This window comes from Orycteropus afer, unplaced genomic scaffold, assembly GCF_000298275.1.
Source record: "Orycteropus afer afer isolate SDZICR_OR568_19922 unplaced genomic scaffold, OryAfe1.0 scaffold00014, whole genome shotgun sequence".
Lineage (NCBI taxonomy): Eukaryota > Metazoa > Chordata > Mammalia > Tubulidentata > Orycteropodidae > Orycteropus > Orycteropus afer.
The window spans coordinates 9,684,110-9,708,447 of NW_006921601.1; the positions used below are offsets into that span (position 1 = coordinate 9,684,110).

The 24,338-nt window shown below is 42.2% G+C and overlaps 1 protein-coding gene across 1 annotated transcript in view; it reads left to right on the plus strand.

The window, feature by feature from the left end:
* The window catches only part of LOC103210860 (MICAL C-terminal-like protein), a 59,774-nt gene extending 36,655 nt beyond the window's left edge, over positions 1-23,119 (plus strand). The window contains exons 6-10 of the mRNA XM_042782773.1: positions 44-133; positions 2,375-2,468; positions 13,632-13,731; positions 18,253-18,326; positions 22,935-23,119. Of these exons, the coding sequence (XP_042638707.1) occupies positions 44-133; positions 2,375-2,468; positions 13,632-13,731; positions 18,253-18,326; positions 22,935-23,119 (543 nt within the window). The remainder of the gene's footprint in view (positions 1-43; positions 134-2,374; positions 2,469-13,631; positions 13,732-18,252; positions 18,327-22,934) is intronic.
* The last annotated feature ends 1,219 nt before the right edge of the window (positions 23,120-24,338 follow it).

A 24,338-nucleotide genomic window follows, 5' to 3' on the forward strand; every position in this document is an offset into this window, starting at 1 on the left:
CATTTTTTTTTTTCTTTTTCTTCTCTATTGATTTTCATAGGAGAGAAAGACACTTAGAACGAGAAAGAAATTGGAAAAAGCAACAAAGCAACTGATCAAGCAAGAAGAATTGAAAAGACTTCATAAAGCTCAGGTCAGAAAACAAACTTATGTATAGTGAGTGGGCCTGGGGCTCAAGATCCTGGAAATCTAGGTTTGAAAGTGCTTTGCAGATCTGCATTGTAGAAGAGGAGGCCTGGAAAAGGTCAGTCTGACCTCTGTAATGGGCCGGCTTTGTGGCCATTCTGAAGGCCCCTGTACAATCTCTCATGGGACTCTGGGCCCAGGTATTGGCCTTCTCCCAGCTACCTTTCATCCACAACCCTGTGTTCTGCAAAAAGAGACTAGAGCAAAAACCAATACAATGGCCTTGGAAATCATCCTGAGCCCTGATTGCTGCAAAGCAGTGACCCTAGTTTTGTCTTCTACGAGGATACACATCTTCCACCAACTTCCTTTCAGTGCCTTCACTGAATGGACAAGTACTAGGGGCTGTCTTTACTCCCAGATTAGTTTAAAACATAAGTACCCAGCATTCCAATGAAGACAATATAGATTTTGAGAGCAATCTTCATCTCCCTGAGGACCCCAAAGTGAGTCTTGAAGAACAGTTGGGTTTTGTGTCTTAAGGACTTAGAATGACTACTCATATTAATCTATTGTATACCCTGTATCCCTCTCTCTAGTTATTCCCTTTATCTGACTATGTAATCCTGTGCATTGTTTCTCACAAGATGGAAGTCATTTAATCCAACCTCCCCTCTCCTGGTAGTAACTGAATCAACAGCCACCCTTTTCTCCTAATAGACAGGAAAATTCCATAAATCCACCTCTGTCCACTCTCAATTTCCTCAAACAAGTTCCCATGAATCATTTCAACTTTTCCTTCTAAGAACAAGACAAGTCTTTATGACACATATTGGCAAACTCAGCAAATTTCCCAGCCATATATTTTCAATCTAGACAGTAGGTGGTGACCAGAGAAGAACAAAGATGGCCTTTTGAGTCCTAATCTGCTGGCACTCATAATGGTCCTTAGTAGTCTTTGAGACAACTTCCATCTTTGGTTTTAAAGAATGACCACATAGCCATAACTGCACAGTAATCAGTAATAAAGTCATTAAAATTTTTCCTTTCCTTTAGAAATTCTGCACTATAACACCAAGAGATGAAGTTATAAAGATATAATTGTCTTTATAAGAGAGGAGGGAGAAAAAGCACGAAAGTACAAGTAATTTAGAATGAAAGTCCCACCTGTTTCTATTTCTTGTCCTAAGCTAGGACAAGAGGAGCCAGGTCCTACTTCTGCTTGGACCTCTTCATAGGGTTGAAGGTGTTTCACGCCCCTGAATCAAGGGGAGAGCTGTGGATTTAGGAAGGAAGGGGAGTGAGACAGAGCTGAAGTGAGGGAGAAGCAGGAAGCACACATGTGTTCTGCATTAGCGTGCAAAGAGATGTTTAAAACCAGGGGAAAAAAAAGATGGAAATTGATAAAATGTACATAGGAAAGATTTTCCCCCTAATTTTCTTTACTAATATACACAAGAGAGAAGTAGCTAGTAGGGAAAATAAATGTATAAATCCAAAGCCAGTCATGACCCTTAATTAGGTGCCTGTGGTTAGTCTAAGGCAGGTGTGAGGTTCTTTCTTAATAGGCTAAATGGCTTGTGTCTTGTCTTAATAACCTGCCAGTAATAAAGCCACAGTACCCTTCCACAATAAAAGAACCCTAGGCATTAGCTCTGTGGTGCAGGGAAAGAATGGGTACAGTTTGTAGCTGGGGATGGGAGCAGGACAGTCCGAGAAAGGAACACCAAGCCCCAGGAGTTGGCCCTGGGCCTCCTGCTCCAGGCCATCTTGGAACCGATGTAATGGTTCTTCTTGAGGAAATGGAATGGGAGTGGGCTCTGTGTCTGCCCTTAGAACCCTTGCCCCACTTCTGTGTAGTGGCTACAGCTGCAGTCATTACACTGTCACTAGAGTCAGAGGCTGTGGTCTCCCAATAATCTAGGAGCCATTAGACACAGAAACCCTGGGACTGCTCACCTAGCCCAGCAGCTCTTGCCTGTGCAAATTTCTGTGCAATCGGCCTTGTCAACTGGGACCGTTTTAACCCCTGCCTGGGGGCAGATTGACTATATACACAAATTCCTTGCTTTGCATTTTCATACTGAAAAAGGAAAATGTCAAGATCTGGGTTGTTGGGATTCAGAGGGCATTATCCAGTTAATCAAGGAGGGGAAACTGCAATGGAGAGTAAGTGGCCAAGTTGGGCCCCCTTCTGTGCCTCTGCACATGACTGGTCGCTGTGTGACCTCTGATCCTGGTGTTGCAGGCCATCCAGAGGCAGCTGGAGGAGGTAGAGGAGCGGCAGAGGGCGTCCGAGATCCAGGGCGTGAGGCTGGAGAAAGCGCTGAGAGGAGAAGCAGGTATGGCCTGTGAGTGGACCAAAGGGCTGAATTCTGCGACATGGTAATATTGCAGGAGCCCTGATGGCGCAGTGTTTAAGTGCTTGACTACTAAGCGAAAGATCAGCATTTTGAACCCAAGAGCTGCTCCATGGAAGAAAAATGAGGCAGTTTGCTTCCATAAAGATTTATAGGCTTGGAAACCTATGGGACAATTCTGTTCTGCCCTATAGGGTTGCTATAAGTTGGAATGAACTAAATGGTAATTGGTTTGGTTTGGGAACCATGTGGGAAAAACAATGAGACTTTTTTTACAGGTTATGGCTCTGTGAGTGTGGACATGTGGTGCTAAATCCACAACTGCTTCAGACTTTAAAAATCCAACGGGAGGTCCAATTTGAAATTCCCTGGGACATGGTTGGCCAGTGGGCCTTGTAACTGAGCTTCTCGCCTACCTCCTCTCTTCTGCTGGAGTAAACACTCTTTGCAATTTAGGAATGAAGATAAATTCATGAGAAATATTTAGGCATTCAAGCTGTGTTTGTAGAGATTTAAAGCCCAGATTTAGTCAAAGTACAAGCTATACAACCTTAGGCCAGTCATCTTATAAACCTTTCTGAAGGTTTATTTTCTCATCTAAAGCAGGGATGATACATTGACTACCTTAAAGCATTCATACAAGAACTAAAGCAGTAAAATAAATATGCAATGCTTAAATTAGCACGTTGCCTGGCATAAGGTAAAGCAATAAAGGTAGCACAGTAGTTAAAACATTTAGCTGCTAACCAAAAGGTCAATGGTTTAAATCTGCCAGCCACTCCATGGGAGCAAGACGTGGCAGTCTGTTACCATAAAAATATACAACCTTGAAAATCCTGTGGGGCAGTTCTACTCTGTCCAGTGGAGTTACTGGGAGTCAGAATTGACTCAACTCCAGTTGTGTTTTTTTTGGGGGGATTCCATGATAGCTTCATATTCTTAGATTCAAACAAATGATGACTTTTTCCTGCTTGGAGTGAGGAGCACTGCTCATCTCCACAGCTGCTGTTGGGATGTTGGATAGAATGAACTGTTCTTGTTTGGTGTTCAGTCTTGTTCCAAACCAAGAAGGCCCAGGTCCTTGTCTTTTGAAATCCTCTGCTTTCAAGGCAAGCTTTGGAAATGAGACACATAGCCACCAAATGTAAGTAAGGCATGTTTCAGCCTGCTGTTAATGCAGGGAGGCAGTGTGGCATAGTGGGAAATGTAGAGTTGCAGACTCTCAGGAGTCCTGTGTTCAAATTCCATTCTGTGCATTTAGGCTATGTGGTCCTGGGGAAATAATTTAATCTCTCTGAACTCAGATTTCTTATCTGTAAAATGGAGATAGCAATCCCCACATTACCAGGTTGTTTCAAGAATTGGTAATATTGATGGACAGTGTCTACCAGAATATCTACGGCATTATAGGCATTTAATAAAGACCATCTAATATTATTTTTTAAAATACTGTTATATACACATATCCACTTTTAAGAAATTAGCTCTCTAATCTTTACTGCTTTAAATTTAAGTTATACAGATCAATTTTTTTAAGCTTCCTCTGAAAATCTCCCTTACTCCCAAATATAAAGAAAGGCTATTTTGAGTTACCAGCTAAAGAAAGCCAGCCAGCTTGCGATGGTTTCAAAGGTGGGCCCAGCCCAGCCAGAAGATGGATTCCATTCATTCCCTTTATATCCTTGGTAATTTAATTTCCTGCTAAGTTTATGGGCCTTGTTTTCCTTGATTGTCCTTGGGTGGGTGACAGATGCAGATAAACAAGGGGCTGGAGACTGAAAGAGTCAAGTCGTGAAGAGTGGCCCCAAAGGAAAGCAAATGGAAGGTCTGCAAACCAGGCATCAAAATTAATACACTCGAACTTGTAATAACATTTGTGCAATAATACTATTCCTTTGCAGTTTAATATTCCATTCAGCCCCTTTAAGAGATTGCCCTGTTGCTTAATGAATGGCCAATGTTTATTAGGTTAAGTGTATTTGAGCTGGCCTGTGCTGCTCCAGTTCAAGTGATTTAATGGGAATTATTTAATAGGTATTATTAGGATAATTAGAAAATGATCACAGTTAGGCAATAATATTGAGCTATAAAGGTTGTGAACAACCAAATTTAGAGACAGGCCTGAAAACATGAGTGGTCTGCGACAGTTATGCAAGTCTCCTCTAACAATTATGTGAGCCCGCCTGAAAGGGTCTTTTGTTCCTGGGAGTTATTCATTAGGCAGGCATTGAATTAAGGGAACATGCGGGGGTGCGGGATGAAGGGCAATGATGGCTGACGAGCGAAATGAGGCTTTGATGAGCTCCTAATTGTCGTGACAACAATTCCTGCTTTCTTTTTTCCCAACAGTCAGAAACAAGCTCTGCCGCCCCCAGGAAGAGTTTTTCCCCACTTTGTCACTTTGTCAAGGGAAACAAAGAAAAACAAGAATCCAGCAATCCACCTCAGATGACAAATGATTATGTTCTGCAGGGTGTGTGTATGTGTGGGTGTGTATACATGTGTGTGCATGTGTGTATGTGTGTGTGCATAGCATGGATGGATGCCTTTAATGAAGGGAATGGACTCAACTTGTAATCCTAGCTGCCCACAGTAAAGGACCAGGACATAAGGCAGCTTGACTTGTCCTGAGTCCCACCTCATCTGAGGAGACCAAGCCTTGCTTTGCCATCCCCTTAGAGTCTTCTGGATCAAGGGCATTGTTACCCATGGTTTGTTGGTTGTCAGTGTGGTGGTTAGTGTTACATGCTGGGGCCATGGACTACCCCACTCAGTCAAGACAGCGGCATTTACGTTTAGATGGTCTGATGAAGAGAATCCAACCTTAGATTTTGGTGCTTTTTCTTTCAATATATGCAGACAGGTGAAATCAAATGAAATTGAGAGCAGCTTGGAAGGAGAACAGATTTGCCCCTGGAGGAGGTGGATGATAATTTTTCCTCCCTTATAGTTTATTTCCCAGCTGGTTGTCTGCCTTGAGCTTCTTGCCTTTTTTGGAACTAGATGGTTTCTCCTTTTCAGAGGTAGAAGGGTTTACAAAGAAAAATCCGCATATGCAAGGCTGCCAGCAGGTGGCACCAGAGCACACCTTATGCTCAAAGAAATTTCAGTGAAAACCTTACCAGGAAGAGGGAAGTAGTTTGGCTTGTACTCTGTGGTTTTTGTCTTGGTTGCTACTGAAGAAGAGAGGGAAGATTAATGTCCTGGATAACCCACCAGCCACTCTTCAGAAGGAAGGTTGGGCAATCCTACTTCTGTAGTGATACTGCCTCGGAAACCCAAGGAGGGTCACTATGAGTCCGGCTGACTCGACAGCACATAACGTAACAATGTAACAGTGAGGTGAACTAGAAAGAACATAGCTATTAGAGTCAGGCATTCCAGAGATTGAATCTTGTTGCTTTTATGCCAATTATTTCCTCTCCGCCAAAGTTTTCTCATTTGTAAGATGGAGCTAGTAATAGCAGCCTCATAGGGATAGTATGAGGTGAGGACTAAAATAATGTTAGTAAAGCACCCCCAAAAGTCCCTGGCATATAATAGTTGTTCAAAATAATTAACTCCTCTCTCTCTCTCTCTCTTTTGTTTTTGTTTTTTAATATCCCTGTTATTATAAAGGGAGCTCTGGTAGCATAGTGCCTGAGGCACTTGACTGCTAACCAGAAAGCTGGTGGTTCAAATCCACTAGCCACTCTCCAGAAGGAAGGTTGGGCAATCTACTCCCTACTGCCTTGGAAACCCAAGGAGGAGTTGCTTTGTGTTGGGTAGACTCCACAGCAATGGTTGTATTGCATTTGCATTATTATAAAAGGGAGCTCTGGTAATGCCTAAGGCATTTGACTGCTAACCAGAAGGTTGGCAGTTTAAACCCACCAGCTGCTCCATGGAAGGAAGAAGGGGTGACCTACTTCCGTAAAGATTTACCACCTTGGAAACCCAGTAGGGGTCGCTATGAGTCAGTATCAACTCAATGGCAGTGAGTTTGGTTTTATTATTATATTATTATAAAAGCTAGATAGTGGAATGATTTTTCAATTTCATTAATTTGTTTGTTCATTTTTACATTCATTTGTAACTCCACTCCCTAGAAGAAATTTAAGTTGGTTTCTCTAAATATGGATAATGCATGAATTCCACATGTTTGGTCCATATAAGATCTCAATGTAGCCTCATACTGCTGCCTTAAAGAACAATTCAGTAAAAACAGTCAACAGTCAGGGCCAAACACAGTGGTTTTGAGGCATGCCTCTCTGACAGTTGGCCACAATTTGGGAATAAATTTCAGGGAATGGCTCTCTTTTAGTCAACCTTCTCTAAATATACTGAAAGTCAGTGAGTTCAAGGTTATACTCTCTTATCAGCCACTAGAAGTACATGATTACTGTGCTTTCCAAGGTCAGTAGATCAGGGGAAGGGTAGAAATCCTAGAGGAGTCTGAATACAGGTAGCCATAAACCTGGAAATACACATGATATTATTTTATCACATAGTATAATGTAATGTTTACTGGGAAGAATTTCAGCCTCATAGAGAACAGCAAGGAGTAACAAGACTTCAGAGATGATACCTAAGCAAGGAAGGAGGTTGGGTTGGTTTGCCATAACTTTGCAGGTGTGAAAGTAAACAATGACATTCTTTGCCTCAGAGCAAGACAGTGTGGTACCCATGACACAGCAAACAGCAGGAGGATCAACATGGCAACACTGGTTGCCTTGCCCCAAGTCCCATGGTGTGATGTGATAGGTGTTGCAAGTAGTCGTACAGTAGTGATGCTGTGGTACCCTGTTTTTCTTCTTGGAACTGTCTACCTGAATAGTTACAGGAATGACTCAGGGTCAGAGCACAGTTAGGCCTGCAGTCTGACACACTCAGCTAAGACAGGCAGGGGTGCTTCAAGTCTTTGGCAGAGTGCTTCAATAAGCCATTTATTATGTACTCACCTCTGTGTCCAGATATATCTCAACATCATGCAGTTAGAAAGTGAAATAACTAAGAGGACACTTTCATTACCAGCAAAAATATAAGATGGCTAGGAGTAAATCTGACTGAAAAATATCTTTATCTGTCTATCTGCCTGTACAACCTTTGTGGGGCTGATTTTTATACTTTATTGAAAGCCACCAAAGGACCCCCAAAAAATGTCATATATATGATATATGATATAAGCCACCATTGTAAAGCACCAGAGAATAAATGATTCTGGGACAATTAGTTATCCCTAGAGGAATAAATGAAATTGGATCCTATCTCATACCATGGGAGCTCTCATAGCATAGTGCCTAAGGCACTTGACTGCTAACCAGAAAGCTGGTGGTTCAAACCCACTAGCCACTCCTCAGAAGGAAGATTGGGCAATCTACTTCCATAAAGATTTGTTTGGGAAATCTACTTCTGTAAAGATTTATCCCCTTGGGAAACCCAATGGGGGTTGCTATGAGTCAGAATCGACTCAATGACAGTGGATTTGGTTTTTTTTTTTTTTTTTATTTCACACCATACAAAAAATCAATTTCATAGAGATTGAAGACTTTAATATAAAAAATGAAACTTGAAAAGTTAAGGATCTTCTTTACCTCAAATTGGTAGTCAGTATATACCATAAAGGAAATGAAATGATAAGCCATTAATCAGGAAAATTCATTTGCAACAAATATACCAACAAAGATTTAGTATTCCAGAATATATGAAAAACTCTCATGAATCAGTAAGAAATATGTAAGTAACCTAGTATAAAAGTAGGCAAATGATAGTAATATACATTTTACAAAGGATGAATGCTAAATATGTGAAAAGACACTTAACCTCATTAGCATTCAGGAAAGTGCAAAGTACCACTACAATGAAAAACTATCTTAAACTATTAAATTATCAAAACTGACCAAGTCTGACAACACCCAAGTGTTTGGCAAGGATAAGGAACAAGGGGAGCTCCTATTCAATGTTAGTAGGAATATAGATTGTCACAACATTTTTTTTTTTTTAAATTTTGATTTGGGACAGAGCAAATTCACTTTCCATACAGCAGTTCACATATACTTTGTCTCATGTCATTGACCACAGTTTACCACAATGCAACAGCTCCCCTCCCACTTCCTCCCCATAGCTACCTCTTCCCAGTGTCCATCCTTCCATACTCTCCTACCACCTGAGCTGTCTCTCTGTGCATAAGCAGCCCTTACTTCTCCCATGATTGTTCTCTCCAGGGCGTGTCACAACATTTTGGAAAACAATTTGACTTTATGTGGTAAAGTGAACATTTGCATACTTTACAACCCGAGAATTTAATTCCTAAGTATATGTTCCAGAGAAACTGTTGCTCACATGGATCAGGGGACATACACAGAAATGTTCATTGTAGCATAATTCATAACACCAAAAATCTAATAACAGCCCAGATATCCCGTGGCACGAGAATGGATGAATTCGGGAAGTTCCACCCGGCAGTGTCTTGGAAGAAGGCCTGGTGACCTATTTCTAAATCATCAGCCACTGGAAACCCAGTGGAGCATAGTTCTGCTCTGAGACCCATGGGGTCACAGTGAGTCAGAGTAACTTGGTGGCAACTGGTGGTTGATGGTGCTGAAGTCGTACAACCAAATATCATATACACAGCAATGAAAATGAGTGAGCAACATGGGTGCAGTTTAGAAACATGATATTGAAGTTAAAACAAGCAAATTGCAGGAGACCACATGTAGTAGGATACCATTTTATTAGGGCTCAAAACCAAGAAAAACTAATTTTTGTTTGTTTATGGTAAATAGATATGTGGCTCAAAACAAAACAAGTTTTTTTTAAAAAAAAAAAAAAAAAGGGAGGACTTGAATTCCTATCTGGCTCCCAAAATGGAATCACAAGCTAGCCACCAGTGCCCTGGGTTTTCCAAGATGGAATCAAGTCAGGTTAGCTTTCTGAATAATCATCTTCTTATGTAAAGAGCCTATGGAGGCTCTGGGTACTGAAGTCCTGACCAGAGACTTTACAAGAAACTGGACTGAGGATGAGCACTGAGAGCTTCTCAGAGGCTGGAGAACAAAAGGTAGGGCATGGAAATCCAGTCCAGGGGAGGTGCCCTGCATGGTATCCAAGTCTTTGGGCTGCAATTACTCTGATGCCCAAGATCATCAGTAAGGATGTTGAGTGCATTAACAAAATTGCAGCAAATACCAAATTAGGATTTTCTCACAGGTTCTAAACTAAAAACAAAACCAAACTCACTGCTGTCGAGTCAGATCCGACTCATAGTGACCCCTCCTTGGGTTTCCGAGGTGGTATCACTACAGAAGTAGATTGCCCAACCTTCCTTCCACACAGGTTCTAAGGAGGTAGGAAATCACGTCAGAAGAATGAGCTGTGAACAACAGTAAAACAAGACCCAACTTGGAAGAACCACACACCAGTGCACAATTGAAAAGTATTCATTCAGTGTTATCTACAAAAGAAAATGCTTTAAAGACCAGGATTTTGATTAATAGATTGTTCATTTATCCCCCACTATTAATTCCTTCAGAAAAAAATATGGACCATTAAAGACTAAATTGGCTAATCACTCCAAAAACCAAAGACCAAAAACCCAAAGTAAACCCTCGCTATGGGGTCAATTTGTACTCATAGTGACCCTACAGGACAGGGTAGAACTGCCCCACTGTGTTTCCAAGGCTGTAAATCTGTGGACGCAGGCTACCTCATCTTTCTCTTGTGGAGAGGCTGGTAGATTCAAACCACTGACCTCCTGGTTAGTTGCCAAATACCTTAACCACTGCATCACCAGAGCTTCCTACTCTAAGGTAAGCAGGGACTAAATTGACTGTGGGGTCTTACTGAAGAATTTGAGTAGGGGAGTAGCATAATTTGCTTCACATTTTTATGAGATCACTTTGGCAGCAGTCTATTTAAATGAGTCCATTAATAGAAAGTTTGGTGTTGAGTTTGGATTACTTTGTTTTACCTTAGCAAGTGGGATCCATGCACATGGTGTAGGAAAAACATGATACGAGGGCACAGGAACAAATGGAGGACCAGCTGGCAGTGGATATGAGGGAGGCTATGCATTGTCTACCTGCACCATTCTAGTTGCATCCTGGCCCTTAGACCTATGGGTCACAGCCCTGTTCTAGAAGGGCTTTCAGCACAGTAACAGTCGCCACAGGACCAGAGAGACAAGCATTCTGTGTAGGCAAGTAGTTCTCACGTCTTCCCGAGAAGTGCTAAGGATCCAGCCAGCCATGTAACTCTTTCATTAACATGGATCCAAAACCAGAATAATTATTTAATAGTTTTGTTAATCTCAGGTTAAGATGCAAGATAAAGTTTAGCTGTGTGTAATCAAATCATGGGTTATACATAACTAGCTGAGTTTTAAAGGCGAACAGGAAATAATGCAAATGGAACTATAGAACTAGACACTGGAAGAAACCACAATGCAATAATAACAGTGATACAATTTATTAAATGCTTACCATGTGCCAAGCACCATGGGATGTATTTATATGCATCATCTATTTAATCTCCATAACCAATTTATGAGGTAGGTACTATTATCATCCCCATTTCTCAGAGGAGGAGACTGAGGTTGAGAAAGGTGAGTTTACTTGTCCAAGGTCATACGTTAGCAAGTGGCTGAGCCAGGTCTATGTGATTGCAAAGGCCATGATTTTTCCACTTTGCTGTACTGCATCTACAGTGAGAGTAATGCTAGGGTTGACTTCATCGGGACCCTCAAGGAGGCTATCTGATGGGGAAAGTGATTGATGGAAACCATGGGAGAAAGTCTCAGTTGTAATCCGGGTATGACAAGGCTGTACTAGACGTAGTCCCCCTGTACCCCACACATTGGGAAGGTGGCGTTCCCAGAACTCTGTACACAATCCCGTATCCAAAGATTTCCCAAAAGTTATTTTGACTACTGAAGAAAGGGAGACTCTTTAAAAAATGAACTATGGACTATAAAATTACAAATCAGTCCATTGAAAAAGAAAATTCAGTTGAGAGATTCAGTTCAACCTGTTTGTTGAGTTGGTCAATCGAAACAGTGTAGCTGCACAGGGAACCCTCGAATGGACACGTGAGAACAAGTGAAAGAGGGACATGTAATCCAGGATGGAAATCTGGCTAGAACAGTGGCTACAATTCAGCAAAGACTCTGAATCTGAAAAACAACAACAAAAAGACCTCTAAAAGCAGTAAAACAGTGTATTTAAAGCTGTTTCTTTTGGATTGACAGTAAGGAGAGGATAGGCCCAGTGCTTGTGGCAGATGGTATAAGGTTACATGATGAGGAAAGGCAGAATTTCCAACTCTCAGCTTGTCTGTTTTCTTTATCAAGGGGCATGGTCCTCAATCCAGAAATAGAAAGCAAGTATCTCTGAGAGGAAGTTGAATCTGTGTAGGAGAGGAGAATGGGAGAGCTAACCTTCTGCATCACTGTATGTCCAGTACCTAAAGCAGTACCTGACACGTAAGAGGTATTCATATGAGTTACTGAGGGAATAAACGACTGGACCAGAAGTCAACATCTGCATTTGAGCACCAGTTTGCTCACTAACTATATAATTTGAGGCAGTGCTTATAAATCCCTCTGGGTCCCAGTTTCTTTATCAATAAAAAAGTGTTCAAGGAAAACAGGCAGAAAAGGGGGTTCATCATTTTTATGGATGGATTGCTGTCTGCAGAGCAATGGGCTAGGGCATTGCATAGCTTACAGGACTAGGAGAAGGAGATTGGGAAGACTCAGGCTTACCTAACACTTGATTCAAGGTCCTGGCTCTTCCACTTACTGTGAATTTTCAAGCTACTTTCCACCAGCCACTCCTTGGAAGGAAGGTTGGTCAATCTACTTCTGTAGTGATACTGCCTCGAAAACCCAAGGATGGGTCACTATGAGTTGGATCCGACTCAACAGCAGTGGGTTTGGTGTTTTTGTTTTTCAATCTTTTAAGCCTCCATTTCTTAAGTTATCAAGTAGGCATAATAAGAGTGTCTGTTGGTGAGTTTGTTGCGAGATGCTGTGTCTGAAGCACACAGCCTCTCAAGAGGCAGGGAATTTTAATATTTATTATTATATTACCTGTTAAACTGTTACCTGCTTAACAGATTAAGCAGCAGAAGCAATTTGGCCAAGGTCACACAGATCTTGTGTCTGGGTTGTTTCCTCTCTGTCCACGGACCCTCCAGTGTAAGTCCTTCCAGAATGGCCATGAGCTTTGCAGGGCAACCTTTGTCCTCACTGCAGAGTGAAACATTAGAAAGCCTTCCATGTTCTGCTTCTTAAATATGCCCAGATGTTAACATTTTAGTATCCAAACATTTAGCATCTCATCTTTAGTATCTAAAAAGCCTTACCAATATTTTCATGGTTATTTTTCTGTTTCATAAAGTTCATAATCTAAGTCCTAGGAGTCCCTGGGTAGTATAAATGGTTAAGTGCTCGACTACTGAAAGGTTGGTGGCTCAAACCCCCACAGGCAACTAAGGGGAAAGGCCTAGTGGGCTGCTTTCAGAAGGTCACAGCACTGAAAACTCTATGGAGTCCATTTCTACTATACACACATGGGGTTGTCATGAGTCAGAATCGACTCATTGTCTAATGCTTTGGGGTTTTTTCTGCCTCATGCAGCTCAAAGGTATTATTTTTTTTTCTTCATCATTTGGTACCTGTTTGTGCAAAAATTGAAATGCAAACATCACTACAAGAAAAATGTAATGTGAGCTTCCTTGCCTACAAAGAGAGTCACATGCCACCTGGGCACTCAGTGGGCATTTGATCCAAGGGTGCCAAAGGGGGTATTAATCAAAAAAGCTAGAGTTTTCTTTGGCAGAGGATATGATGTATAAACACAAAAAGTCTTCTGGGGGAGAGACAAGTAGGCAGAAGAAGAGTCATTTATGACAGGATACTATCAAGATTATGACCCTTGGAGCTGGAGGATTTCTGTCCTAAATGTGCAAGAGGGCCTCCCCACAGAGTGTCAAAGGTGGGTTTTATTTGTCGTTCCCACAGCCTCAGGGCATCAACACGGCATCAGGGAGTTGGTGTTTGTCGAGCCTTCTCACTACAAACATGGCCTGCTCAAGTGGCTGCAAAGCAGTTTGATCGTGGGGAGAGAAACACCAATCTAACCCATTTGCTGTTGATTTCTTAAACAGATTCAGGCACACACGATGAAGCACAGCTTTTGCAGGAATGGTTTAAGCTGGTTCTGGAGAAGAATAAATTAATGCGATATGAGTCGGAGCTACTGATCATGTAAGTAAGGCAACACAGATAACAGCAAGTCCTAAAAGCAAAAGGGTGGGAGTGGGGTGGCTCCCCCTCCCAGGGTGAAGTCCCAAGATTTCTTCTCTGCGTGCATACAGAACGGTGATTGAGGCCAGTTGATATTTTACGTCTTGCATATAATGCCAGCATTAGTGCAGAGAATCTTCAGTCGTCTGTTCTCTCTGTGGAGTCCTTTGGCTAAAATAGATTTCAGGTAATGGGTCTGGAGCTGTGGGGCATTTGGAAAAGGTTTTGCAATCCATCCCTGTCCCCCAGCCCCATGTTAAAAGAGCAGTCACACACCTGCAATGGGGAAGGATGTGTCCAAATGTGGCTCACGTGAAGAGAGATGGGCCTGGTTACTCCCTTGTGCTTTTAATGCACTGAAGTAATGGGATCTGTTTGTCTGTCCCCTCTACACTAGTGGTTAAAGCCTGACAGGAAGATGAGAAAGTATAGATGGACCTCACCACATTCTGAAAAAGTTGAAGGTCAATATACTTGCCACTAATCTGAAGGCAAAGAAGCTAATATTTATTATAAGCCAGCCATGTAGGTGCTTTTACTTATTTTTATCCCTACCCCGAGAGGAAATTTGCAGGGTCCTTAGTTACATCTTCAAAGACTCTTTCCAAATAAGGACAATATTCATAGGTTCTTGGAGTTAAGACATGGAATATCATTTTGGGTGTCACCATTCAACCTACTGCATGACCCAAACCCCAGAATTAGACAGACTTATCTACCTTGTCACAAAAGGCCATGGACTCACTTAAGGCTTTTTTCCTTAGGTACAAGGTCTTGGCCCTAGGCCAACAGGTCTCAACTGGGGACAACTCTGTCCCCCCGGGAATATTTGGTTGTCACAACTGGGGAGAGATATTACTGGCATCTAGTGAGTAGAGGGCAAGGATGTTACTAAACATCCTACAGTGCACACCTCCACCTCCAAACAAAGAATTATTCAGCTCAAAATGCTCACAGTGTCAAGGTTGGGAAACCTAACCCTAGACCCATGTTAAGGCTGGTGTAACTGAGAACACATGTTTTCTGCAGGCAGCTTGATCTTAGAAGAAGTAAGCTGAGCTCACCCAGTCTATTCTTTCCAAATTTACCTCCTATGGGGTAGAAGTAAGGAGCTCTCGTGGCACAGTTTTAAAGCATACAGTTGCTAACTAAAAGGTCGATGGTTCAAACTCACTGGCCACTCCACAGGAGAAACATGAGGCAGTCTGCTTCCATATTTACAGCCTATGAGGCAGTTCTACTCTGTCCTATAGGGTCTCTAGGAATGGATTTGATAGCAGTGTGTTTGGTTTTCTTTCTAGTTTAGAGTAGAAGTAGGAGCCCTGTGCAGTGGTTAAAGCACTCAGCTTTAACTGAGGGAAAAGATGGAAACAACATAAATGCCCATCAACAGAGGATGAATCAACATACATACAATGGAGTATTAGTCAACATTAAAGAACAATGATGAATCTGTGAAAACTTAACACATGGATAAACTTAGAGGCCATTATGCTGAGAGAAGTTAGTCAGTCCACAGAAGGACAAATATTGTATGACACTAATATTGTAAAATGTTAAGAAAAGGGTTTCACACACAAAAAATAATATTCTTTAATGGTTACCGGGGTGGGTGAAGAAGGGAGGGTAAAGCACTAACTACAGGGTAGACACATATTAACTTGGGTAAAAGGAAAAAAAAAAAAAAAAGCATTTAACTTCCATTTAACACTGTCAGTACACCAAACAGAATTTAATCATTCCTTAATGATTCCAAAGGTACTCTGATATCTTGTGCTAATTTAGATTCACCATGATGACCATCATGGCAGGTGTAAAGAAAAAACTTTACGGCCTACTCTGTTCTATAGAGTTTCTAGAGGTCAGAATTAACTCAGCGGCAGTGGGTTTAGTTTAGGTTGGGGCTAGGAATGAGTAAAGGTTAGGGCTGGGGGAAGAGGCCAAGAGTTACAGTAACTGAGCTCCATCACTGTGGAAGGGAACATCAGGAATGGGAAAAAGTGTTTATCTATGATAGCTTTTTTTCTCTTACTATTTATTAAGTTGATGGATATACAGAGGTCCAGAGCAACCATGTAATTTTTCCATGTCCACCTGATGACAAAGCCCTTGTACATAACTATATTGTTGCATTTGGGCTGGGTCTGAAATTTGAAGTTCATTCAGCAAAAATTTAGCAAGACATTCTGTGTGCCAGGCCCTTTGTTGGGTACCATGGGACTAAAGATGAGTAAGGTCACAGTCTTTATCCTCTGGGAACCCTAGAATCTGCCTCAGTGTTCATGTAGAGACCAGGCTCCCCCTGTCTGCTCTGAGCCAATGATGGGTCACAGCAGAGGCAGACAGAGGTAGAGGGCTTAGAGCTAGACAGAATGGCAACAGGTAGTACAACAGTAATAACAAAACATGGGGATTTACAAGGAGCATTTAGTACATAGGGGCTCCTGTGTAGAGAGAGTCAAGGGGGCAGCAGTGGCTGCAGCTGCTGTCCAGTCACTGCAGCTGTCCCCTGTTAGTATACGTCAGGGGACCCTTCTCCTCCAAAAGAGACCAAATAGGAAAGCTCAGGCATGTGATCTAGACAGGTAGGTAGGAGCTTTGTTAAAGGATAGACTGTAGTTTGGAGAAAGACCTGGATGACCAAGGAGGAGTATCTTAGGTGGGTGTGTCAATACAGTTCCTTTGGGAAGTAGTCACCAAGACAGTTAGAAATACAAGTGATTTATTGGAAGAAACATCTGTGAAGGGTAAAGGAGAAAGGGAGTAGGAGTAAGAGGAAAACCTTCAGACCAAAGTACAGTTCTGATATCTGTGGGAAGGAAGAGGGATGGAAGAAGAGTTGGGCAGGAGGTGACTCCAGTCGCAGTGTGCCTGGTCAGAGACTTGACCAGGGTGACGTGGAGCATCAGAGCGAAGTGTGCTTATCTGAGGATCCCATGTTGTGTAGGAATGGCCCAGCTCTAATACCTCTGCTGTGCTCCTTCATTGGCTCAGACCAGACTGGAGAGAGCATGGCCTCTGTTTGAACATTGAGGCAGATTCCACAGCAGCGGTCAGCCAACTACAATTCTGGCAGGAAGTTCTTTCTTAAAGGAACACCACCATTGGCTGTCACAGTGGACTGAGAGAAGTTTGTTCTTGACCACAAAATGCAGAATATCGAACAAAGCAGGGACCTAGGCCCAAGTAATAGCAAAAGTAGAGAAAAAAATGATAACAGGGTATAACAAAATGGCCCCAAAACTCAAATTCACACCCAGACTGCAGGTAGGAGCTGGAAGGGAAGGGCACCACCATATCAAATGCAGGGACTCTTTGACATCGCTCCCTCAGCAAACACACTTGACCTCTCTCTTCTCTGTCAAAACTTTCCTCTTTTGCTTCTGTGATGTTTTATTTCTTGGATTTTACTTCCAGCCTTTTGAAGGCTTCTTCTACCTCTTTTGCTGGACTTTAAATGTAGCCATTCCCAAGATTCTGTCTAAATCTCTTCTTTGTTATGGTCTCCCTTTTGGGCAAACATGACGTCAGCTGTCTTTGACAACTCCCACATCTATCTGTGGTCCTCATTTCTGTCAAGAACTCTGGAGCTGCATCCCCAAATTAGTGGAGAACTTCCATATTACTACACGGGCCTGCCCAATGGGGCACTTAACATACACCCTGTGATTTAAATGAGATCTACCCCCAAGCATTGCTAATTCAAGAAATTCTAAACTGACCTTCACCAAGGACCGAAAGATCTTTACTTCTTGACTCTGCTGTTCCTATCAGCAGAGATGGTGAGTTCCCAGCTCTTAGGCTTGGCTGCTCCAAAGCATCATTGACTCTTCTTTGAACATCTTCTGCACACATATTATTGTCCATGAGGACAACCACATGAGCAACCACTTCCTCAAGGCCACATTGCAGTCTGAGGCTCCTTCTGCCCGATTTTCCTTTCCTGTCTTTCATGGGTACCAGAACTGCACTGTGGCCAGAAGGTTTCCCACCACCTGTACCCTACCTGTACAAAATTTGTTCTTCCTATTTCCCTGTTACCTTTTTATTCTCTTGTCACCACAATCAGAGACTTAGGAGTTCTCAGACGTGATACTTCAAGTTACATTACCCTTTAGGGAAAGAAGAGTTTCAGATAGTGTGCTTCCCCCTTGCCCTACTGTAGTTGTTTCTTCATTATTCTCTCTACCTCCTGCCCTCGGCAAAGAGCGGCCTGGCTGGCCTTCCTAAAGCCTACTGAGATCACACCACAGCCACCTTGGCTGCTCCTCACCATCTCTTGGGTTCAGCATATCTTAGCAATCCTCCTAGGCATCTTTGGAAATCCAGCACCAGCAAAACTTTCAGTTTAGGTTAATACCAAGATCCCAGTTTTCACAAGAGAAAAAAGGAATGTAGGACCTACCCTCAGTGGGCTTATTATTCAATGTTTCTACACATACCTCTAATATTTAAAAAATTTGAACATTTTCTTATATCCAGGGCCCGAGAACTAGAATTAGAAGATCATCAAAGCAGGCTGGAGCAGAAATTAAGAGAGAAAATGCTCAAGGAGGGTGAGTATGGGGATATTTGGGGAGTCCTTGTTAAAAACATATTTCCCCTTGCCCAAAGAAACTTGAACAGAGCATGCTGCAAATCCCAGGGTGCTCTTCCTGCCTTGCATAGCCACTTATTGTCAAAGGCAAGTGCAAAGTCTTCCTTCTGTGCACTCACCATTGGCACAGCAAGTCCCCATTAAGCAACCTTCACTTAGGCTGTGAGAGCACCATTTTGCTTCATCCCATCTGCCAAAATCTGGCTGGAACAAAATCATTTGTTCATTTACATATGTATTCACTTATCCATTCATTTAATGAACACTTATTGAGCACTTAGTATGTGCTTGGCATATGGTGAAGAGCAACCCGTGACCTCCAGAAGTTTATGGTCTCACATGAGTGACCAACACCAGACCAGTAATTCCAGTATAGTGTGATGAAGGCCACCACAGAGGTGCTTTAGGAACACAGAGGAAGGCAGCCTCACTATAAATGGCCAAGGGAACATCCCCTCCCAGCATGGACTCAGGGTATTGCTCATGAGAAAATGATTCCACCATGGAGGAGGGAGAGTTGAAATAAGTTTAACTGACATGGTATACTAATTTAAGCATTCATTGGCTCTAGAAAACTAAGCATATTTATTCTGTTTTATGCCATCTGTTTGTGGGGAGAGATCCATCCATGGCGTCCTCATATTTAGACCTAAATCTAAAAGAACAAGTTAAAAAATGCCTTTATACCTCCTGGACCTAAAAGTTACACCTACCTTTTGAGGTTGCCTAACACATAGTACCTCAAGGATCCCTGGTGGGGCAATGGTTAGATGTTTGGCTTCTAACCAAAAGGTTGGTGGTTTGAACCCATCCGTGGCTCCATGGAAGAAGAGCCCTGGTGACCTACTTAGATAAAGACTACAGTCTAGGAAACTCTCTGGGGCAATTCTAGTCCATCATGTAGAGTCACCGTGAGTCAGAATTGACTCGACAGCATACAACAACAACAATTCTTATCCCCATTTTATAATTAGAAAACTGATTATTGGGAGCTTAAATAACATGGTCAAGGTCAATGGAAGAGCTAAGATTTAAGGACAGATTACTAATTCAGAGACTCCTGTTCTTTCCCATACAGTAATAATCTGCAGAGATTTTTTTTTAATAATAATTTATTTTATTTGGTTGTTTGTTGTTGTTGTTGAGAATATACACAGCAGAACATACACCAATTCAACAATTTTTATGTGTATAATTCAGTGACCTTGATTACATTCTTAAAGTTGTGCAACCATTCTCAACCTCTTTTTCTGAATTGTTCCTCGCCTATTAACATAAACTCACTGCCCCCAAAGTTTCCTATCAGATGTTTTGAATTGCTTTTGTCATTTTGATCCCATATAGATAGTTCTTAGAAGAGCCCGATGCTCAAGGCAGACATTCTTTACAAGTTAAGCTAAACTATTGCAGGCTGTTTCTTTACAGCAATGTAGTTCTATTTCTAGTAAAACCCTTACAGTGCACAATGCATGTAACAGAGAAAAGTGATATGCATGATCTCTTGTTTGTTGGAAGGGGCTCAGATGGATTCATCTATGACCAGGCCAGACTGAGAGAAGAATTCTTTCTGATTTATCTGTGTTGTTTACCAAATAAAGAGTGCCAATATTGGAATACACCTAAATTTGCAAACCATAGTGTGTAACTAATATCTAATTTATGCATCTGATAAGTGTTTTAATTTGTTCTTTTGCAGGATAGTGAAATGATTACCACCAAAGGATCCATTAGCTACCTTTGATTCTTTTTTTAAAAGATCTCCTTACTAAGGAGTGGAGGTCATCAATTTTCTCACTCTCCTCAGATGCACAAAGAAAATGTGGCATCTTCATTTGGCCTATACCTGAGTTCATCTTGCATATAAGCTTCCTCCTGCTCATTAGCAAGGAATGAAAAAACAAAACAAAACAAAACAAAACAAAAACACCTTTATTTGTCCCTCTCTGGTTAACTTAGTCTGATGCAATAATTTAAATAATCCCTGTAGGACATATTCAGTCTCTTTGGGATAAAAACATTCAGTCTTACAGAGGACTGCCCCTTCCTTCTGCTTGTCGCCCTAAGGTGGTTTCCCGATAATGGGGAGAGGCAGGTTTGTGTGACCTTGTGGCATTAGGAAAGGAGCACTGGTGGTACAGTGGTTAAGGAATTTGGCTGCTAACCAGAAGATCAGTGGTTTAATCCCACCAGCTGCTCTGTGGGAGGAAAATGAGACAATCTACTTCTGTAAAGAATTTACAGCCTTGGAAACCCTGTGGGTCACTATGAGTTGAAATCGACTTGATGGCAGTCGGTTTGGTTTTGGTGGCATTAGGAACCTGGGTTATGTGAGTCCCCACAAAGCTGTCTCCCATCCATTGAGCTAGCCTTCTCTCTGCTGGCATTTGCAACTAAGATGTGTGGCTAAGGTAATTCATAGTCTTCCATTTTCTTGACTTGCCTGGAGCATGGTGGCATTCCTTGGCTCAGCTGGCCTCACCTTAAACATCCTCCATTGAGTTGGCCAGACAGTGCACTATCCAGACTGTACGGTGGGGTCACTTCACTTATCCTGGGGTAGCCCACTGACCAGTTGACTTTAGCAGCCCCCATTTCAGGCAAATGGGCACTTCTAGGTTCCATCCGTGCCACACAGAGCAGATCAAGATTTGGAGAGCCACACTCAGGCCCTACTTCTCTGCCCAACAAGAGGTGTGTTTTTATCCACAGGGGCTAGTAGCCTTTGAGGTGGCTTCTTCCCAGGGTTCTAAATGAGCAACAGAGCAGAGCCCTTTAGCCCCAGTGTTCCTGTCAAATGATAAAAGACATTTCCTGCCCCTTTTGGGGAGTCCCTAGTATAGGGCTAAGGCACTTGACTGCTAACCAGAAGGCTGGCGGTTTGAACCCACCAGCCACTCCTCGGAAGGAAGGTTGGGCAATCTACTTCCATAGTAATACTGCCTTGGAAACCCAAGGAGGGGTCGCTGTGAGTCGGGTCCAACTTGACGGCACATAACAACAACAACAGTGGTACAAATGGTTAATATGTTCAGCTACTAACCAAAAGGTTAGAAGTTTAAGTCATCCAGGGGCACCTTGGACAAAAGTCCTGGCTATCTCCTCCCGAAAAAACAACCTGTAAAGACCCTATGGAGCACAGTTCCACTCTGACGCATGTAGGGTCACTGTTACTCAGAGTGGACCCAAAGGCAGTAGGTGGCCCCCACTTGGAGAGTGGAGAGAATGAATGGACACACTGAAACACAGGCTCTCATTGTCTGCCTCTCCTGCCTCTCCCTCCCATAACACTGGAGGAGCAAAGGGATTGGTGGTCCTTTTTTTTTTATTATTATTTTGATTTGGGTGAAGATTTACAGAGCAAATTCACTTTCCATACAGCAGTTCACATATACTTTGTCTCATGTCATTGACCACAGTTTACCACAATGCAACAGCTCCCCTCCCACTTCCTCCCCATAGTTACCTCTTACCAGTGTCCATCCCTCCATACTCTTCTGCACCCTGAGCTATCTCTCTGTGCATAAGCAGCCCTTCCTTCTCCCATGATTGTTCTCTCCAGGGCGTGTGTCTACTTGAGGTAAATGTTTAACTCACATGCCTGTACTTTGTTTGGCTGGAAACCACAGGTGTGGGTTCAATTCCAGACTTGAAGGGCAGCTCGGGGCCATAGTCTCAGTGGTTCCACCAGGCTTTATTGGACCAGCAAACCTGGTCCCCAGATTGGTGGTCCTTTAACTTCCCTTCCATCGTACCTACCTTCTTCCCAAGCCCAGCCTCAGAGCTCAGCCTAATGGCAGATGGTGGCACCTTCTCTCCTCTTCCATCTCACTGCCTTGTCCTTTGTTTGTTAAATGAGACTGAAGGAATTTAGAAAGCCCTCTCTCACAGCAACTGGCTTTAAAATTCTATCTAGAATGCTCAAAATTCATTATTTCTTGTTTGTTACTCTTTTCCTCCCTTTTATAATAATCCCATGTCTCTTAGGCAATCGGATACCCAAGGCCAATAAGGAAGAAGGTCATGTACCCAGATAAGCAAAGAGCCACAGTCTGGAAATCCTGTTGGGCAGTCAGCCTCACTTTGCTTCCCTATGGTTTCTACTCATTAACTACAAATGAACAAAGGACCCTCACTGAAATAGTAACCACTGTTGCCTACTTAGAAATTTATCATAGATTTCCTTGCTGGGGCTCTCATACATTTATGGAAAACAGCCCTTTCATTGTTTTGTTGGTTTCTTTTTTGTGTGTGTGTGGGGAATGGAAAGGCGAGGTTGGGGGCTCAGTGGGGATTGGGTGGCAGGCTTTGGCTCTGGCTCACTAAACTTTTTTCTCCTATTGCTTTCCATATATTCTCAAGATGGTAACTGAGCTGACTGCAGCACGAAACACCTCCTCCCCTCCAATCTGTGGTTTTTAGGACAGTTCCTTGGTGTTAAATTCATTTCCTTGTTTTCTTTGTTGAAATTAAAGGGCAGAACATGTCCTTAACAATCAAGAAAGCCCATGCCAAGAACTCTCCTGGGCCAAATCTAATCTTAGGTCCAATGTTTTTCTTTTTTCTTTAGAGAGCCAGAAGGATGCGAATGATCTAAACGAGGAGCAGGAAATATTCACTGAGATGATGCAAGTGATTGAGCAAAGGGACAGGCTTGTAGATTCCTTAGAGGAACAACGCGTCAAAGAAAAAGCTGAAGACCAGCACTTTGAAAGCTTCATATTCTCCAGGGGCTACCAGCTGAGCAGGACGTGAGCAAACCCATGGCTCCTCTCCCTCTCAGCGAGCCGAGGGCTGGAGAGTCAGGCCAAGCACACCTCATTCTTTCATAGTTCCTTTTGTAGGATTTAGCAGACCTAGAACTTAAACTGTACCCTACTGCAATTTTTTTTAAAGAAACTAAAATGCTCTCATATGTACTATTGCTGCCCAAGATCCTTCCAGAGATTTTAATGCAGAAAATACAGACTCGTTTGAAATTAGCAACCACGTCAGCAGACCTCTCAAATTGAAAGTATCCTTGGCAGCTGACCAGCATTGTTTTCACTAGAAAGTGACACAGAGATTTGACTGTCCTGCTCCTTGCATGAGAGATCGGGTGGCGTATTTTTCTTTCTTTCTTCCCAATTCATTGAGTTACACATCTTAAGATTTTCAAGAAGCTGCTTTTCATAAACATACCCATATTTGCCTTTTTGCATGGATGACCCGTTTCCAAATGTCAGCAAGCTGCAGCAGCAGTTTAAAGATTAGGTTAATATTTAAATGGTGTTTCCAGAGAAAGAAAAGAAATCTTGAGATTACTGATTACAGAAAGCAAATAACTCATATAGCAGGTGTTAATTCAATTCAGAGTGCATTTAATTTACCAGACGTATCTATAAGCCTTAATATAATATACATAAGCAATGAGAATTTAATAGAACATTTGAGCCTTAACTTTACTTTAAAAAAAAGAAAGGAAGAAAAAGAGAAGAGGAAAAAAAAAAAAAACTTTCAAATACTGTTGACTTAGAAATGCTTTTTGTTCCCCAAGCATTCCGCAAATGGCTCCTGGAACAGAATGAAAAGGATTTTTAGAAAATGCATCATTTTGAAGAGCTTTTCTGTAACTGTTGCAGAGGTGAAAAGGGAGCTTCTTCCCATTCAATGATAAAATGTTGGTGATGTTTATGCTGCTAGTGAAAACAAGCACATGGTGGTACAAAGTGAGGGCTTCTCCAGTGTGGTCTTCTGAGGCCCAGAGAAGTGTCTGACATTCTCTCCAGGGATTGCCTAGGAACTAGACCGGAGGAGGACAAAACCACTTCCAAGTTGAAGGTGGAGCTGAGTGCAGGGACCCTATTTACCAAATCCCAAACTGGATCTTTTTTTTTTTTTTTATGTTATTTTTAATGTGAAAGAAAGCGGATGAATGGAGTTTGTGCACTGACATGTTGGATTTTCCAGGACATTTTGATAGTTTGCTCTGAGG